The 19,279-nt window shown below is 42.3% G+C and overlaps 1 protein-coding gene across 4 annotated transcripts in view; it reads right to left on the reverse strand.

Moving 5' to 3' along the window:
• tns1a (tensin 1a) overlaps nt 1–19,279 on the reverse strand; it is a 53,399-nt gene that overhangs the window by 19,176 nt on the left and 14,944 nt on the right. For all 4 annotated transcript variants that reach the window (XM_041965858.1, XM_041965859.1, XM_041965857.1 and 1 more), the window contains 12 exons: nt 16,640–16,689; nt 14,329–14,500; nt 14,109–14,159; nt 13,814–13,936; nt 12,861–12,925; nt 12,281–12,364; nt 8,786–8,898; nt 8,635–8,695; nt 8,443–8,518; nt 8,161–8,290; nt 7,399–7,464; nt 6,998–7,123 (listed from right to left, as the gene is read on the reverse strand). In XM_041965858.1, the coding sequence (XP_041821792.1) occupies nt 6,998–7,123; nt 7,399–7,464; nt 8,161–8,290; nt 8,443–8,518; nt 8,635–8,695; nt 8,786–8,898; nt 12,281–12,364; nt 12,861–12,925; nt 13,814–13,936; nt 14,109–14,159; nt 14,329–14,478 (1,045 nt within the window). In that variant the 5' untranslated portion in view covers nt 14,479–14,500; nt 16,640–16,689. The remainder of the gene's footprint in view (nt 1–6,997; nt 7,124–7,398; nt 7,465–8,160; nt 8,291–8,442; nt 8,519–8,634; nt 8,696–8,785; nt 8,899–12,280; nt 12,365–12,860; nt 12,926–13,813; nt 13,937–14,108; nt 14,160–14,328; nt 14,501–16,639; nt 16,690–19,279) is intronic.

Raw genomic sequence — 19,279 nt, forward strand, 5'->3', positions numbered from 1 at the left:
TAAGAGCTATTTAGAGTGAGAGGGTTGACCTGTGCTAGAAAGGTCTCTCGGGAGAAGGTCTGCGGGGCAGGAGGAAACTGGGTGTGGAGAGCATTAAAACTGGGAGGTTGGAAAAAGCACCCTGCATAAAAAAGAGCCAGGATGATAAAAATGACAAGAAACATTTGTTCTCCAAAGATCGTTAAAGACAGGCCCAAACCTTGCTAAAGTTCATTTTTATTTTTGTTTTTTTTTTCTTGCCAACAATTGGTGACGCTTGATAGTTGTGAAAATGCAGAAGCACCCATCTTAGTAACCTAAAGCGCTCATGAAATTCAAATTCCATTATTTGTTGCCGGCAGAACAATGGAGAAGTGACAGAGGAGAGAGGAATGAGGTCAACTCACAACAAGTAAAAGTGCCGTGCAAACAAGTCCAGCTAAACCACTCACTGCCAGTGTGACCAAAGCAATGCGCCGTAGCTTTGTATTTTGAAGGTCTAAACTCCCCCTTTCATCATGCGGCACAACATTTCACTCCGCTGGTGACTCTTACATGTACAAGTATACACACTGACACACAGCAGCAGGCATGGTGCTGTCAGCGAGCCACCGGGTATCTCACAGCAGGATGTGACATTCACCGCCAATGCCTTCGCCGTGACGACGGCCAGTCTGAATGCCAGCAGTGTGTGACAGGGTTTGACTGGCAACTGACTGACTTGTCTTACAGACCTGTGATATTGTGTGAGGCACTGCAAAAATACTCTCATTGAAGCCATTCATTCTGGTGCTTGGTCTGGAAATCTTTCCAGCGCAACTCAATTTCTTTTTGTGTACATTTTGAAGGAGTGAAAGAACTGATTTAAAGGTCGAGATCTGCCTTTCGCTCACTCGTTTCAGGGCACACGCGACTCAGGTTGGACATTTTTTGCAGGAGAGCATGCACGAGATGCAGAAACGTCCTCATAAGGGATGGTGTGACAGTCCATCAGTGAAAAAGGTGTCATGGTTGGTGTATCAGTGACTGACACAAGGAAAACTGTCGCGGTTTTATATTTGCCGTGTCTGCCTCTCAGTCCATCCATCACCCAGTGTCCAGCTGTCACACTTTGAGGTAACGTGACGTGACTGTATCAGTGTCTGTCTCCAAGATTGCTTTCAGGATGATGTCATCCATCCGCCTGTCTGTCATCCGACTGACTGTCATAAAGAGCTATTCGTCTGTCTGTCTGTATCTCTGACTGATAACCAGCTACACTCTCAATCTGATTCATGTCGGCTCTCTCCTCTTTGCAAGAGGTGAACTGTCAGGTCTGGATTTTGAGTTTTAGGGGTTTTTGGTTGGTTAATAATGATTAATGACGTTAGAAGTACAGTGACCCCTGTGCAGATGACAGGAGAACAAGAAGTATGCGATATATTTGTGACAACAAACTCAAATTATTATTGATGAGGAAAAGCTCATCCATGTTCAAATGTTCTATCACTGTAAAAAGGTTAAAGACACCCTGCGACTTGAGCTCAAAGCCAGAGGGGTCAAGTTAGCATCTCTGCATATGAACAAGAATAAAATTATACTGCCAGCGTGTCATAACATTCCCTCAGATGTAAACAGAGGACCAACAGGATCACGTCACGGTAATTCGCTGGCCTGCCTGGCGGGTTGGTTTTCTCTGCATCTGTCCATCCATCTGTCTTTCACCCATGAGGATTAGTAGCTGTCATAAAAGTGCATCTGCCTGCTGTTTACCTAGATGTTGGCCTGTCTTCTGTTTCTTTGAGAGCTCTGAGGTGTCATGTTGAACTCTCCCTCTGTTCTTCAATCTTAGTGCAAAAGAAGTACAGGAACAATTGTACGCATTCGATTTAAAGATCTGCATTGACAGCACATTCAGCTCAAATGTCATGTTGAGTTTTGAAAGCAGCTGTACTGTATGTCAACAAATGAGGCTGAGTTAACTTAAAGCAATAACATGCAGCTAGAAAAAGAAAAAGGGAGAGCAGGAGAGCGAAGAGACTGAAAGACAGACAGAGAGAAAGGCATTTGGAGACATCTACAGAGACAGTAGGAGAAAGGGGGCATTAACAGATGAGTACTGGCTCAGCAGGGAGTCCAGGGCTGGGATTTGAACCTGCTGCTGCTGCTCACCGCGCTGTCAGCAAGAGGTCTAACTAGAAGCATTATGAGCTCATGCAAGACACACACAGGGTGCTTTTAAGATACCTGACTGCTCTCCATTTCTGCAGACTCCGGCTCTATGCTTCAGAAGAAATGAACTTTTAGTGTGTGAAGCTTTCCTTCAGACACTACTGTATAAGGTTTTATGTATAAGCTATAAACATGTCTTTGCAGCAGCGATGGCAGGACGCCCAGAAGCCGCAATACTGAACTTGAAATCAGCTACAATGTTATTTGACTTAAAAAAAAAAAGACACGATACACATTTAAATGCTGTAAAGCTTATCTGCAGGGTAAATATAGTGACAGACATGGACTTAACTTCATGATATCGACTCATTTGTTCCAGAAGAGGCCACTTTTGTTCCCTTCACTACCGTAATTTGCCTTGCAGTACCCACAAAAAACACACGTGAAAACGTAAAATACATGAATACCAACACACAAGCGAACTAAAAGTTGCAACTTTTCAAACACTGTCTCCAAGATAGTTTGCAAAACAAGTCCTCCATGCATCGTATCCCAGTTCAAGCTCTCTGGAGCTCACATGAAGTTACCAACCAAAGGTCCCTAATAGTTTTGGTGTACCCAAATTGCAGCCCGCTCATAAAATGTTCCACACACAAATTGCTCGCTCCATGACTCATTTTATGCCACATAGGTGCCAAACACGCAGGATGCAATGACGTTGACATGGAAACGCAATAAACAGACAAATAGACTCTCATGTCTGCAGACCAAATGGACAAAAAGTTGGATTCTTGTCATTTTGTCTGGCTGAAAGAGTGAGGAGATGGCGTGCTCGAGGGCAAAAACTGCCTAATTTTGCCAAGAAAAGATTTGTCTGCTGCAGAAGCAACACAAATTTTGCGATGTTTTGAGCATGATTTTAAAATGTTTGAACTTGCTGTGCGTTGTAGGCAGGAGCTCGACGGTGGTTTCTAATTTGTAAAGAAATCTGTGAGTAGTAATCCCAAGGCCTGACAGTTCTACTCACCAGCAAATCCTGTAAAGCTGCTCTCCGTCTCCCCTTGATTTTACTTCATTAATCTCTTTTTCTTTCTGTTCTCCTTCATTCAATCTTCAGCATATACAAAAAAAACCCGAAAAACAAAAAAACACTTGCTTTTAACTCTTTAAGTCTTTGCAAGTCTGGTCGTCTCTGCTGTTCTCTGTCTCTCCGTCTCTGTCTCTGTGTCTGTCTCTGTCCAGCTATTCCAGACATGTTTCACAGCTCAGCCCCAGCCAAATATGGGGGGTGGGTGTTAAACAAGGAAGACTGGGCCCGCTGCCCTACTGTACACCACACGCACACACACACACACACACACACACACTTACTTTCCTGTGGCAAACATGTCGTGGTTATTCTCAAGGGATCATGAATTTTAAAAAACGTGCGCTGCATCCATTAACACAAAAGTTATCAACTTTAAAAATTATTTAACAGCTAATTAGTAATGAAAACTATATTCCAACATTTGAGTTGAAGTTGTACTTTTCATGTCTTTTTGTCATATAATTAATTGCACAGTGAGGAAATGTGCAGTGTTACAGCAGTAAGAGGAGTAGTGCAATAGGAAGAAGTCTCAGTTAAAAAAAAGCAAGATATGATAAAGAAGTAGAACTATTCAGCAGTGGTTGAGTTCACAGTATTACACACAGGAAACGCTGATATGCACATTGGTTAAACATATCGAGTGACTGAGTTTCTATGAAAGTTCACGAAAGAAAGAACAATGCCCAGATTGCCAAACTTAATGCGAAAATTATTTCCGAATGAAAGTTTTCTGATGTGAAAATAATCCCCCTGTCATTTTTAAAAAGCAGATTTGCTTGTAACACTGCAGTTGCTCTTTGGCTGCTCAGCGGCCTAAACGGTGGTCCTCTGACTGGTTTGACCTCCGGGTCGACAGCTGCCGCTGCACCACAGAGCTATTAGTGGAGCAAAGGCAAGCCGACAAACACAAGGTGCACTGCGCACACACGTGCTCACGCACACTAAAACATATGACATAAAAAACTATGAAAGACACACACAAAGGTGTAAAACTTACAGGCATACACAGATGGCTAAGCACACCCACAGAGCTCCAAAATACTCGCAACACCAACACAAACAGCTGGACAAATACCTTTCCGCACACACACTTCACGCCGCCATGCTCAATAACTGCTTAAGCACAGCACTCGTCATAAATACCTTCAGTTAAAGGAAGCTAAGGACGCCTCTCCTCACGTTCCCAACGAGCACATGCGTCAGTTTGAAATGCCCACAACTCTGAGCCGCCTAATCCCTAGACCCTTTTAAGATGCCCATCTTTCGTTGGGTCCTATCTGCCGGATTTCCAAGGTCGCTGGACTGTTAAAAATGGCGTCAGGATGAGCTAGCCGAGCCCCAGAGGATGAATCACTCGTTTAACACCTGGGCAAATAAACAAGTCTGGATTCTCCAAATGATGCCTGATGAGTGACTCGTGTCCAGTGTAGTACAGCATGTAAAAATAGGCCATTCTGTCATGGAGCTTATCAGTGTCATTCATGTGGCATCAGTGTGTGTCCTCACCTGGGTTTGCCAACTCAAATGTGTATCTGACACCTGATTAACATTCTCTAAGTGCCTATTAATAATCTTTTATTTATTCACTTTCACCAAGTGGCTAACCACTTTTTCCAACAACAAAATTCCAAACCCCAAAGTCTTTTTCGTCACTCTTTAAACGCTGTTGATAGAACTTTTTATGCAGCTCAGCTGTAATTTCATCGAGTCTCTTTTCGCGTCATCTCTTCCAAAACAAGCGAAACCTGCTTCATCCGCTGCCTGTTCAGTCCCTGGAAAATCCGACACCGTGTTCCTGCAGCTTCCTCCAGACATTCGGATTCTCACGTCCAAGTGTAGGAGCGAAGGCTGCAATTAGAGAAATGAATAAACTGGCCGAGAGGTTTTTTTTTTTGCTGAGTGCTGAGAACACTGCCGCCCATTCAATTAGGATCAAACTTGCAATCCTGGCGATTCCCACCGACCTTCTTGCAACACTGCAATTACCGCAACTGTTCTCTGGGGATGTTCATAAAAATGAAATGGCTCTGTGCGAAGCGGTAAAAAAAAAAAAAAAAATCCCATATATAAAAGTGGATGCAGCACGACAATGACTGCCAAGTCCTGACTCAATTGAGGCTGAGTGCGTTCGGGTTTCTCAGATTAACAGCAGTCATCATGAATCTCATCATCGCTGAGAGGGTAACAGTCTTAAAAACTCTAAGACAGGATGTTTTATGATGTCATCAATGTTTGATGTTCAGACTTATTTCACAAATGATCTTGTAATGATTATGTTCTGCTGTTTAGTGATCCCACTGACTCATTCATAGACTCGATATATGCTCTTTTACAAAGGGGACAAAGTCATATATGGAGAAATAACAATACGATGATAATAATGGTGATAAAAGAGAGAAATCTCACTCCGTTAGTGCTTCATATCAGTGAAAAAGGGTACAAAAGAAGCCGTTTTTCTTTATGCTGCCTGGCAATTTGTTGTTGATGTTTTAATACATCTGAAATACTGACCCTGATGTTTTATTATTTATGTATGGACAGTAACCTACAGTTCACAATTCTATTAATTACTTATTAAAAACTAAAAGGATTGTCTCCAAGCTATATTTCTGACCCACTGAGCCCATATTTACACGGGTGGACTCTTATGTCATGATTAGGACAGCTCACCAATCAATAAAGCAACAGTAGCTCGGCCCTGATGGCAGCTATGATCAAATATTTTATATTGTACGTATTTGGCATTCATTCCTTGCAGTGATTTGTCTATGGATGACGGAGTAGGCAGGGGGTGGTGCACGATACAGGGTGCCTAGATTTAAAACCCCTGCACTCCTGGCGCAGGAGCAAAAGCTAGGAGTGGATGGAAGTGAGTTTGGGCACTTGTGGGGCTTTGGGTTGGTGGTGTTTCAGGTTACAACAGCCCTAGGGAGGGGGCAGCCACTTGCAGGGCGACTGACGCCCCCTATTTCTGCAGTAGCTATTTAAAGGACTAATTGACAGGAGGAGGGTGGGGATGGGGCTGGGGTTGGGGGGATACATGGGCAGCCCAGTGATGTATGTTTTAGAGAAGGAGAGGAGGGCGAGTTGAAACACAGAGATGAATCTTCTCTTTAGCAGACTGCAGCAATCCTGACCGGAGGTGATGACTCAGGATTTTCATTTAAGTGCACTGAATTGTAATAGTGGCATTTATTTGCAAATAAAAATTCAGGTCAGTAACTAATTTGACCCTTTCCTATTAATCAGTGTGCAAAACCCATGCACATTTTTCTAATCCAGGTGCAAAGAGTCCCGAAAACTGTGATTGTGATTTACTGCTTGCCACAGACTCACTTGTTTTAAAATGTGTTTTTTATTACATCAGAAAAATTGCAGTGCTTCAAGCTCAAATTGGCTCTGTGCGGAGGTATCAAACACTGAAACACTGGACTCTTTCTTATGTGATAAAACTGAAATCTTAAAGCAAGCAGTGTTGCAAGTCCTTGGGAGGCAGGAATCACTTTTTCAGCCCCAGCCTATTGCCTCCATGCCACTGAGCTCCATCTAAAAGCCATTAAAAACACATAGTGTCACGTAGTTGTCCCATCCCACCGGGAGACATATTCTTTCATTAGACATTTCATTAGACTGCAGTCAATACAGCAGCAGCAATACCAGATGAGACAGTCTGAAAGTCTCTATTAGTGGATGAGTGGAGACAACTGATCCATCAATCTGTGTGTGTGTGTGTGTGTGTGTGTGTGTGTGTGTGTGTGTGTGTGTGTGTGGACATACCGTGCTCGCCGTCCACAGTTTCCTCACAGCGCTGGGTGAAGCTCTCGTACGAGTCCCAGCGGATCAGATGGTCCTGGGTGTTGTAGTCAACGGACACGCTCGGCCCGTTCTCCAGGTGGCCCAGACCTGATGAACACACGGCATGATGGGTAATGCAGTCCTTTCATAGAGCACATTAGCTGTGACGTCAAATAGTGTCTTTCTGTGTGCAAATTTCCATAATTTGAGAGTTTATTCCAGCAAAACTGTATCAGTAATTGAGGCCATTGTCACTGTTTTTCCTGATCAAAACATCAGACCTGGTCTGTATGTTACTGAGCTCCAGTAAAAAAATGAATTTTCAGTATTCTACATGTTATATAAACCTCATTTTGTTCCTCTCAGCGGTAAAACTGGATTACCTTTGATTTTTTCAGGCCCATACGAGAAAACAAACTCCACCTTCCCATACTCTGGAAACCTCTCATCTGTGGAGACACACAGAACACACAAATACATTTTTTGTGAAACACTGGACATGAACAAACACAAACACAAAATGTGGGTGAAATACGATGTGTTGGAGTCATGGTGAAATGTACAAATTAAAAAAAAGACAAACACAGAAAACAATGTAATATTTAACATAATAATGCCAAGATCTAAATCTCAATTTAGGAAATTCTCACAATTTTTAAATTATGAGAATTTACTTCAAAAAGCAAATCTGTGCATTCATCCGTATTCATTTTGAGCATAACAAACAGATGAAAGCTATATTAAAAAAAATCAATATTGCAAAAATGTGTGCAAAAACCGAACAATAAAGATATCTTTTGCAGTGTAAACATTTGGCTGTTTTAATGTTTGCTGCTCTTTTGCTTTATCTAGTTATTTTCCCTCCCTTTATATGACTGTAAGTGATTGCTGAGTTTGCCCTCGCCACCAGAGGACCCTGTTTACTGTAAAAATATGAGGAACTGTGTCCTCCAGAACTTTTTCATACTGGAAACCAATTATCCCATTTAAAACCAGCTTAAAAGTACTGTATTAACAACTGTTTGTAGAAAGAACTTTTTGCTCCAATAATCTATACCTGTTGCTCACAATGATACAAAGCACTGTCAACCACATGAACACAGGCAGATATACTGTAAAAACACACCCACCCAGTGGGCGGTTACCTTTGAACGTCTCATCCAGCTCGTTCTTCCCGAAAACCACCCCGAGGTCGTGGATGGCGCAGGTGTGGAACTGCACCCTGAACACCACATCTCTGGTGGCGTTTCTGTACTGCTTGTGGTAACACTTCAGCTACGGTAAGAAAGGGAGAGCCGGCGTGTCAAAGATCAATACATTCATCGATGCATGCAGTGCTTCTGTGACAAAGAAAAACGAGATATGGGAGGAATTTGTTCTTCTAAAAGAAACGGAAAGTTCAGCTTGTGTTATGATCAAAGTCTCACCAAGATGTCTCCCTTCAGAAGCAGGCCGGGTTCAATGGTGATGCAGATACTGGTGTTGCTGTCTCCTTGCACATTGCTGTAGTAGCAACAGTAAGAATGTCTCGTTAAAATTCAATCTGGATTCAATATAGGGTCATCTTTGCCCTGGATTCAAACACAAACCACACTGAACTGGAATAAAAGTTTCCATACTATATTCCTGACGTATAGACTGGCTGCATTGCCTGGTAGATCTTCAGGAAGGGACGGCAGCCTGTGGAGGAGAATAAACATGGGAATTGAAATATTTTCAAGCAAAAACTGAGCTCCTTCTGCACATTTGGCAGCAGCAGCAGACACTCACCTCCTTTGGACTCAAAGTTGGGTATGCCGTGCATGATAACGTGATGCAGGAACAGAGGCTTGTTGTTGATTTTTATGTGTCCGGACAGAAGGCCGTTGAAGTATTGCACATACCTGCAGACAAAGGAACGTGAATGCAGTGTCTCCAAGATGTGGAACATTAAACATGATGATGATGAAACTGATTGATTATGCTCTATGTGCAAATAAAAATGAACCACTACTGCTGCAGAAGTTACTAAACAAGTAGAGGATGTCATCCATTTCTTTCTGTACAAACAGAAAATGATGTAAGACAACAGTGAAACTGTGACTTCAGAAAGCTACATCCAATTTTCAAAATTGGAAGCTGTTGAACATTAAAAACGTGTAGGAGCATGATTTGGTTTTTCTTCGCCTCTTACAAACTAAAGGAAATAAAAGTTAAAAAGTTAAGTTGTTGCTAGTGATGCTAAAGCAAAGCCCATTAAAATCAGGACTGAATCCCCTTGGCAGCGTTACCTGTGCAGGTAATTTCAGGTCACTTTGCCAAATAAATGATGAGACATCTTGGGTTTTGCATAACTGTGGCACATTTAGGCATTTTAGAGACTTTGTAGGCATTACACATCTTTAACACTGCTGCACAAGCATGCATTTTTTGCTTTTTGGTTGGAATGAATGTGGTGAAAATCCTGTTGGTGGTTTTTGATATCTCGCCTTACACACCCAACTTTTCACAAAAATAATTAAGGATCATTATTCCATGGCAGATACATGTTCTTACCAGCTATCCCACCTCCAGACCTTCTGGCTAGATTACACACCAAATGAGGGAATAAACCCTCGTCCTGTGTGGTTCACCTTTACCGCCCGGCCACGACTGACTTCCACCCCGACTATGAAACAACCTTTATCCACGATGGGAAATGTCAGACTGAATTGGTGTGTACAGAGGCCAGTCGGGGGTCTGTTGAGTTAGTGTGGTCTGGTTGTTAATGATGATAATGATGATAGTACCAAACGTGACCTTGACCATGGGGTCGCTACATGCAGACACCCCCCCTTGCTCTGCTGTCAGTGGCCAGATGGTTTGGCCTTGCTTTAATTCAATTAGCCTGAGCAGGGACGCTACAGGAGGAAGGGCTGAGAGGAGGAAGCGTCTTGTGGCTACAGTACGTGTGTGTGGTATGAGACGTAGTCATGTTCTGTCTTCGATCAAGAAATAATCTTATATTACAGGTTTTGCATGAAGGATTGAAATATGAACATACACAGAAAATTAAACAGGCGAGCCTGTATTCCTTCTGTCACAGAGTGAGCAGCTATTTGTTCTTTGCAAATAACTAGAAAATAAAGTTAGGAAAATTACAGGGAAGTCCCTGATGCAGCAAAGAGAGAAATATGAATCAAATCCAAAAAGAGGCTCTCAGTTTGCAAACCCTTACTTCGAACGTTTAAAGGGAGATGTTAATGACAATGAAAAGCTGCTATGATGTATGCAACAAGCCATGCCGCCCCTTTATACATCACATGATTTTACATTTGTGGATACCTTGTTCCTGACAATTCAAAACTGCCAAATCTTTTGTAACGAGAGCGGCAATTTGTTAAAGGTTTACACAACCTACATGTCGCCACCATGACCTCCAGATTCAGCCGAGAGTTTCCATCCCCCTCCTGCAGGTTTTATTCCACCACCACCAGCGCCTAGACTCTGGGGAATCATGTCCTATCTCTTATCTTCATACCCCTTTCGACAACTAATGAGGATGCTTCACATCCTTGGAGTCAAACCTCAACACTTCCAACTGATGTGTCCCATTGAAATTTCAAAAGGAAGAAATGTCTGAAAGATAAAATGAGCTGCTGTGATAGTGTCACTGCATCAAAACTCTCCTTCCATCCCCCATTTTCACATCTCCCCTGTATTAAAAGCCAACTTTTTCACCTCATCAAAAAGGTTTCTTGTTGAACTTTGATGGCAATGCATCCTCGCCAAAAGCTCGATTTTTTATGTTCCTGAAAACTGGATTCAGGTCTTCTTGTGAGCAGCTTTAAAATGCAACTGAAAACAAGTTAATGGAGTCTCCTGTTCTGTGCCATGAATCAATTCAGCCCATTTCCCAGCTGAATCTGACCGAGTGGCACACAAGAGGCAGCCTATCCTCCCAGCAAGGCCTCAGTTTGCTTTCTGTAACGTTCTTTCACAACAGGGTAGTCATTTAATGGCACTAAAATGTTCAGAGTAACGCCTTTAATCCAAACTTTTACAAGCTTTTAGAGCAGCAGCAGCAGCTCATCTCCTACTCTTAATGTTAATGTCACACATTCCAGACCATAATACTGGCAGACTCCAGGGGCAGAGATAATTATATCCCAAGCAGGAAATAGCAGCGGGGCAGAGGGCAAGCCTATAGACCTGTTGGAGAATGGCTCGCTGTCTAATTCACTAGCCGAAATGAAGTGGTGTTAAGTCCCCTGCTGTTTCCTGTGTTTCATCGTTCCCCGCAACCTTTGTCCCGCTCATCCTTTCCGAGCAGCACTTAGATCAGGATTCCTCTCTCCACAGGTGAAGAAGAGAGACGGTGAAGGGTCAAACCTTTAAACAAATGACTGTCTAATCATGCCAAGAGGGCTAATAATACAGTACGAGCAGATTTAAAGGCGGATGTCTCAGATGACACTTCCCATAGAGGGAGCTGCGTTCACAATGTGAAATTGCTTAAATACCTTTAAACCACCCTTGATTGGTTTGACCTGTCCTGGTTTGGAATTTACTCCTCTGTTATGCTCTCTATTCATGGAAAGGACATTAACTCTAAACACTCATTGCTAAAAGTGGAGGATAATTGGAGGAAAGTATGCTCTGATATGCTAAAGAGACGGGAACGAACTGCCACCAAGCCCCGCAGCCTCCCCGGGGACACCAGAGGAATCCCTCAGACAGACGAGATAGATCGCTCCTCTCCGTGCAGGACGTTCACTCACAATTATCCTAATTAAAACGAAATTGAAGATAAACATAAAAAAAAGCAAAAGAATTTCCTCTCTGAAATGCTTCTAAACCGAAATGGGAAGGGTGGCCAACACACTGATCAGTCTGTTGTCTTGTTCAGTTGTTCAATTGTCCAATCATAGCTCAGCAACCTGAAACAGGCAGGTAGCGCTAAGTAGATTAAGGGAAAGTTACACTCCAGCCAAGTTTGTTATCCAAGATAGCGAGAAAGTCGTGTTGCTGGCTAGAAATCAGACGCTTTCTGAAATCCAGGATCCAGTGTTTCATAAATGATTGATGATTTATCCTTTTAAACTGCATATCATCCACGTGAGCATGGAGAACACTTTTTCCATAAAGCTTTACGAATCCTAAAAAACAGCTTCCTCATATTCACTCTTTGCCACTGCTGCTTCAGTTTTCAGTCTCTGTTCAGGAGTATAAATCGAAAACAGCGGACAAAGCGCCGTAACAAAGGTCAGATGTATAAAGCAAACAGGAAGTGAGGTCGTAACTGACCTTTTTTGTGACGGCTGACCAACAGGAAGTGCTTTGTCCTCGTAGAAGCGCCTCATGGCAAACCTGTCCAACGCCTGGTCAGCACTGCAGGACACAACATTAGACAGGTATTGTAATTATTTGTCATACTGTCGTGCATTTTGCAAGTATCAACAGTGGCTGTCTGTGCTGTGGAAGAGCTCCAGATTTTTGTGATTTAGAAATACCCCCTGGTCTTCATCATTTACAAAGCAGCTTTAAATCCTCTTGGCTCCGTCCCACCTATTAACATCTGGTTGCATTAAAGAACGATGACATTTTTGGAGTGCTTCTTCTCACAGAGCCAGAAAAATAAGCTGGCCAGCATGGAGTGTTTTCCCATAATAATCACACCAGTGTTTAATTTTCTAGTCCCAGACCTCGAGGCCTAACTGCGACTGGGCTGATGGATGCTCTTGTCCTTACAGAACCTCGCGAGGAGGAGATGTAAAGGACTCGAATCACACATTTTCAACACGGACAGCTGAGATTCTTCACCTCTGCTGATCAGTCGCTTGGTTTAAATTGAATTTCAAGAAGCTGATCGTGACATGTTTGATACCTTGCAGATATGTTGCTGTAGTGCATGTACGCAGCCACCACCACCCCTGTTCGACCTCGGTTCCCCTGTGACACAGAAAAGAGAGAGACAACAAGGGCTCAGCTACATGATTCAATGACTCTTCAGGATATATGATTGAAAAGTGTTTTTGTAACAGGAATAATTTCAAAGGGATCAAAGACTCTTGTATTTATCGAGAGATAGAGGAACAAATAAATCCTCAGATGTGATGAACCAGTTGGTAAGCTGCATGAATTATATTCAAAAACCCAAAAGCTGGAAGCATAAATAACATGAAATTATATTTGATCTCTGTGCTTGTTTGTGAACGATAAGACTCAAAAAAGCAACAAGTTGATTCCAGAGTAAAGCAGGGAAGCTGGAAAAATGTTTTCCTTTCTGTGTCATCTGTACAGTATGTGCAAATACTGTACAGTAACGTATGTTTGAACAAGAGAGAATGGATTGTATAACTGCAAGAATTGAATAACTACGAGCATTTATATTGATTTTAAGAGGTCAGAACATATGCATATGTTACCGGACATGCAAAAATAACAAAACGGCCACATTTGTCATATTGAAAGGAATAGTTGGACATTTTGGAACTGCACTTTTGACTCCTGGTATTTTGAAAATCTTGTGGTGACGAACACGACAGGAAGTCACTGCTCTTGGCCAAGAAATTTTTGTACAGATTAAACAAATTAGGCAAAACGTAATAACTGGCAAATTTTAGAGGTGCTGGTCAGAGGAGGTGTCATCTCTGGACAGAGCCAGGCTAGCCCCTTCCCCCTGTTTTCAGGCTTTATGCTAAGGTAAGCTAACCAGTAGCTGCCACCATATAGGGTCATCAGTCTTCTCTTCTAGCTTTCTGCAAGAAAGCCTGTCTTTAAGCTGCAACAGGAACGAGGATGTCAGACTTGAATAACAGTTGTGCATCCCTGCTGTACCTTGTTGTGTAGAACCACTACGTTGCGCGGGTCTCCGTTGAGCCACGTGTCGATGGCCTTGCACATGCTGCAGATCTTGTCCAGCGCCGGTGCATGCTGGTCTGGCCAGCCAAACTCCAGAACCTGAGGGGGAGTTATCAGGACCAAAAAAAGGAAAAGACCTGGTTAAGGAGGATGTTCATTCCTCTCAAACATGAGGTCACTTGCTAGATTTACATGCATTTGCCTCTTTCTGGAATCAAATAACAAAGATGGTCCAGCTGCTGAGGTGGTTTGGTGGAGTGAAGGTTTGTACCTTGGGGTTTAACTTAGATAAGTCATTCCTCCACTCGCTCAGGTTGAGCACCTGAAGTCAGGAAGAGAACGGCTATTAATATACAGTATTAAAGCCTGAACTTACACATGATGCATTTTAAAATTACGACCAAGAAATATCATGCATTTGTGCCATTTTGTCAGCAAATGATAAAGTTGTGAGCCATATGCCTTGGGTTCACTTTGGGCGTGCTGCTCACCAGATAGTGCTCGCCATGTTTGGACTGCAGCATCGTCGCCACCTCCTTGAGGTTGGTGGTGTAGCTGCGTTCCTCGGCGCTGGCGGGGAAACAGACAGAGATGATCCTCTCTGTGATGTAGACCAGGTCCACCTCATAGCTGTCCTCCATGGCCTGAACCACACTCTGACTCCTGGAGAGGCAGAACGAACAAGAGGTGTTAATCTGGTGCTTCCATATCTGAGCCGCAGGATAGGTTGAGCCGTGCATCCCTCATCCACAAAGTTTAGGATCAACCTTTGATGGTGAGCATCTGCCCAGCTCTCCTGGATGCTGCCTGCAAAGGGAAGTTTCTGTGCTACTGTATATCACTATAATAAATGCATTTCTTTCAGTGCTATAGTATGCCTGCAGGATGGGCATACCGTTTTCTCTCCTGTAATCTCAAATCAGACTGCTCCTCCAATAATGAAGGGTGCTTTTGCGCAGATGGCTGGATTCACCTTAAAGTTGAAGCACCTAATGTGAGTTTGCAATTCACTGAATTACAACAACGCTTTCTTGGAAATTAAAAGTAATGGCATACATGATCTGAAAGCTTGCCATTATCCAATTTACCTGCAAATTTACCTTTTTGGAAATAAAAGGGGCAAGAGAAATGAAATGTCTTTCAAGTGTTAAATGAATTAAATTATTGTCTGGCATTTAAACAAGCATTGATTTTCATGCAAAAGTCACCCAGCTAAAATCTAATGAAAAGTGTGTTCAGAAAGTTTTTGGACCTCTAGGTTAATAACGACTTATTATTTATAGATGTGAATGCCCTCTAGATGTTTTCTGGCTACAAATGATGAAAACAACACTTTCTGGGATCAGTACAATGTTAGAAGTAGGGATCTGGAGTGGAGGCTTTGACCTTTTTACCCTCTAAACGTTGCATATTCTGTTCATCATTGACTCAGCATAAGAATCACAATCACCAGGTTGATTCACTCCAAACTGCATTCCAATTAGGGCGATTGTCATCGATACGAGAACTGTTGTGAATCTCTTTTCAGCTGCTGTGAGAACATTTCTCAAACACATCTGATTTCTCTCGGGGACTAACGACAGAGTTCATTGCAAACATCCACTTGATCAAATGTAAACTCCTGCAGCTCACTCTTATATTTCTTGGAAAGGAAAAGATTTACAATCCTTCACTGACTGTTGATGTGACCTCCACTGATATTATGCAATTCATTTCACCGGCCAAACAGCGATCAGGTTTACTGGCCAGTGAGCATACAGCAAAGCCCTGCATGAGAAACAGCCATGCTTAGAGAATAACAGACGACAGAGAGGTGGGATGAGAATTTACATTTATAGACAAATTGTGAAATAGCACAAACACTCGATTTTTTTAAATAGAGTTGAGTTGGGGGTTAGATTTAAGGGATTGAAGGGACTTGTTACTTAAAGCGTAATACCAGTGTGTTTAAGAACTTTATTTTTTCCAAAGTTTTGGAATTGGTCCAGTCAATCACCTAAACTGGCAGATGTAAAACAAGCTGCAACATAATCCTTGGGGGCAACTGCACCCATCAAAAAACATCCACTAAAAGTGCTTTTGCTAAAAGTTGCTACTGACTGATTGTTATTCTCAGTAGCTGACAACATTATGGAAAGGATCCCTATCGAGATCGACCTTTTTCTTAAAAACTAAGATCCTTTTTTGTTAAGAACAGCCATTGTATCGTTCTTTTCGCCACCATACTCCACAGAAAAACTCACACAACACGGGTGTTGCTGGTCTACCGCTGCCTGGATTGGTTGGTTTGAGTTATTCTGTGACTTTGGCGCTTAACGAACCCTTTAAAACACCAAAGTCACACACGTTGGGTTGTGGTAGACCAGCAGCGCGCAGTGTTCTTTGAGGTAAAATTCATGTTTTTCTCAATGGACTCTGGTGGTTTTGAACCAGACACGGGTGTGATCTCCTGGACCAATTCCAAAACGTTTTGCACCTATTAGTCATTTAGAAACCCAAATATGTAAAAAAAAAAGGCCCAGATTTAAAATTACCAGAATCACCCTTCAACAAAAGTCGCTCGACTGACTAATCGTAACCTGAGAGTCAAGCTTCATTTCCAAAGAAAACTCTTCAGATTATGTTGTGGAATCAAAGCAAGTGAACAAAGAAGATGCCTCAATAGTTTTTGGTTTTTAAGATAATTCAGAATGGAAAAAAAGATAATTTAATCTCTTCTTAATGTATTCCATTGCAATTTTGGATGAAATAAGTGTGTACATCTGTGCATCTGCATACAATCACATCGATAATGTGTCTTACCGTGACTGCTTTCGCCTTATCTCCACACTCTTGCAGGACCTCGTCGATCCCTGCAGAGCGCACATACACACACACAGACACACAAAGACACACAATAGAGGGTGTGGGGAGAGGGAGGGAGGGAGGGGGGGGAGAAAATGATTCATAAGCAAACTCCATCTGGTAATGATGATCATGTTATTGAGTTACAATCTGACATGACCTATTAGGGAAGTCAGATCACAGAAGTAAAACTGAAACTGCTTTGGAAGAAATAAAGATAAAGAGAAGAGGAGGAGGAAAATAAGAAGGAGAAGAAGAATCGGCAGAAAAGAGGATGAAGAGGGACTAAGAACAAAGCAAAGCAAAACAAAAGAGTAGATAAAGGAAAGAGAAGAGGTACAGGAGACAAAGAGGTGGTGATGAAGAAGAAAAGTAAAAGGAGAAAAAGAGAAGGAAGAAGAATCAAAGATGGGAAAGGAATAGAGGAAGCATAGAGTACAAAAAGCAATGAAGAGGAGAAGTACACATTGAATAAATGTAAAAAGAAGAGAAAAGGGAAGGAGGAGAGGAATAAGGAAGGGTGAAAAAGCAGGGTAAGAGGTAAGAGAAAATGATGAAAAAGGAAATGCCAGGGAGAAACTAAATGAAGAAAAAAGGGATGATGAAGAGCAGAAGAAAAAGAAGTAGAAGAAGAAAGGATAATGAGTAAGAAGAAGATGCATAAGCAGTAAATTAGAAGAGGATGATGAAGAAAAGAAGGTGAAAAGAAGAAGAGGAAGTAAGGGTGGTGAGAAGAGGAAGAACAAGGAGAGAGGAAAATGGAAAGGAGAAGAAGCAGGTGGAGAGGATGTAATAGAATGATAAGAGAGAGAAGGAGGAGAAGGAGGAGAAGAGGAGAAAGAGGAAATCATAAAAAGGGAGGGGGAAACATAGCAGAAGAAGGGATGTTGGGAAAGAAAAAGGAGAAGGAGAAAGGAAGAAGGAAAGAAGAGGAATAAGCAACAGAGGGATACAAAAGAGAAGAAGTGTGATAAGAAAGGAGGAAGAAAACAGGGAGAAGAAAATGAAGAAGCAGCAGTGGAATAGAAGGAGGAGAGGAAAAAGGGAAGTAGAAACAGGAGAGGAAGCAGGAGCAAATGAGGCAACAGAAGAAGATGAAAGACAAGAAGTGCAGTAAAAAGGGAAGAAGGAGAATAGACTGAGGAGAAGAAAGAAGAAAGGTGAGAAGAAGGAGAAGAAAAAAAGTGTGTTTCAGGAGAAAACCAGCCTGACTCAGGTCTTCAGTGCACACTTTAATTATCCTGTCTTGTATCTGGTTATTTACTGAGGACAGAGTCGGCCTGTTTTACTGTGACAGTACTGCAGAGGGAAAAAGTTACTAAATTTGCTGCACTGTCGAGGAATTGCTGCATAATAGATGCTAAAGTTGGCTCGTCCTCGTACTGTTTGTCGGCCCAGGGGGAGAACTTGTCTCCATGAGTCAGCTGCCATCAAAAAGATGAAGCCATCTGAGAAGATAGACCGACTGACGTTCTCTACTTTTCCCCCACAACGACAAACAGACTGAGTGTTCATTTACTGGCCAAGTGGTTCTACAGAGATACTGGCAGAAAAAAAGGTCTCTAATCATGGTGCAAGGTTAAACACACACCCCAAAGCTCTCTGCATTGCTGCCTCTCGCAGATGAAGCTAATCCCACCCCCCAAGAGCCAAAATGGGAAGCATAATTCTCTATGATTTGACAGGAACCAGATGCTAGGCGGACCGCGGACGCTAGTGTTTGCAAAGTGAAACAGCCTGTTCGCATGGGGCTTCGGGGGTGTTACACTGCTACACTTCACATCACAAGAACAATCTGTTGTCTTGTAGCAACATGGGTGCCTGAACGCCTCGTGAAAGTCAATGCTGCATGTAAAGTGGAGTGCGCTGTCTATCCATTTAAATGCACTTTTCACACGAGAAATCTGGCTTTCACAGTTAAAGGCTGGGTCTCATTGTCACGAAAAAGACCAAACTGACAGCAAACATATGTAGCCAAAGCCTGACAGATCTTATTCATCCACGCCATAGAACTCCATTGTTGTCCAAAAGCTAATAAAAATAAATCAATTAGCCACATCATGTTCCTTCAATTACCATGAATATCGGAACTGTGAGATATTTTAAGTGAATCCCACATGCAGTGTCCTGCTACAGGCTAGCACATCAAATGTGCATTAATCTACAGCTCAAAACCCTTCTTACTCCTGTTTAAGAAGTAAAAACTGCAGTGCAGTAGGAATTAATAGGCTTGGAGCTCACATTCATTTGGAGATACAACGAAGGTACAGCTAACATCTCAGATTTGTATTTATCTACATCTGACTTATAATACTTATAATAATACAAAGTACAAACAGACATGGATGCCAAATGTCAGGCAGAGTCATTCCTGGTAACTAAATCTAAATTTAATAAATGTAGAGCTGTATCATCAATGCACAGCATCTTTATCCCACACAAAATCAGCTCTGATCAACCATCTCGAATTCTCCAATGACATTGTTTGCAAATAGTAAACACAGGAATTGATCAAATCTCTACCATCTATCCACAGTGACATGAGCAAACCATGAGTGCCACAGTAAGTGTCTCAGTAAGAGAAGACCAAGACTGTTG

The sequence above is a fragment of the Chelmon rostratus genome, chromosome 24 (genome assembly GCF_017976325.1).
Source record: "Chelmon rostratus isolate fCheRos1 chromosome 24, fCheRos1.pri, whole genome shotgun sequence".
NCBI classification, from domain to species: Eukaryota; Metazoa; Chordata; class Actinopteri; order Chaetodontiformes; family Chaetodontidae; genus Chelmon; species Chelmon rostratus.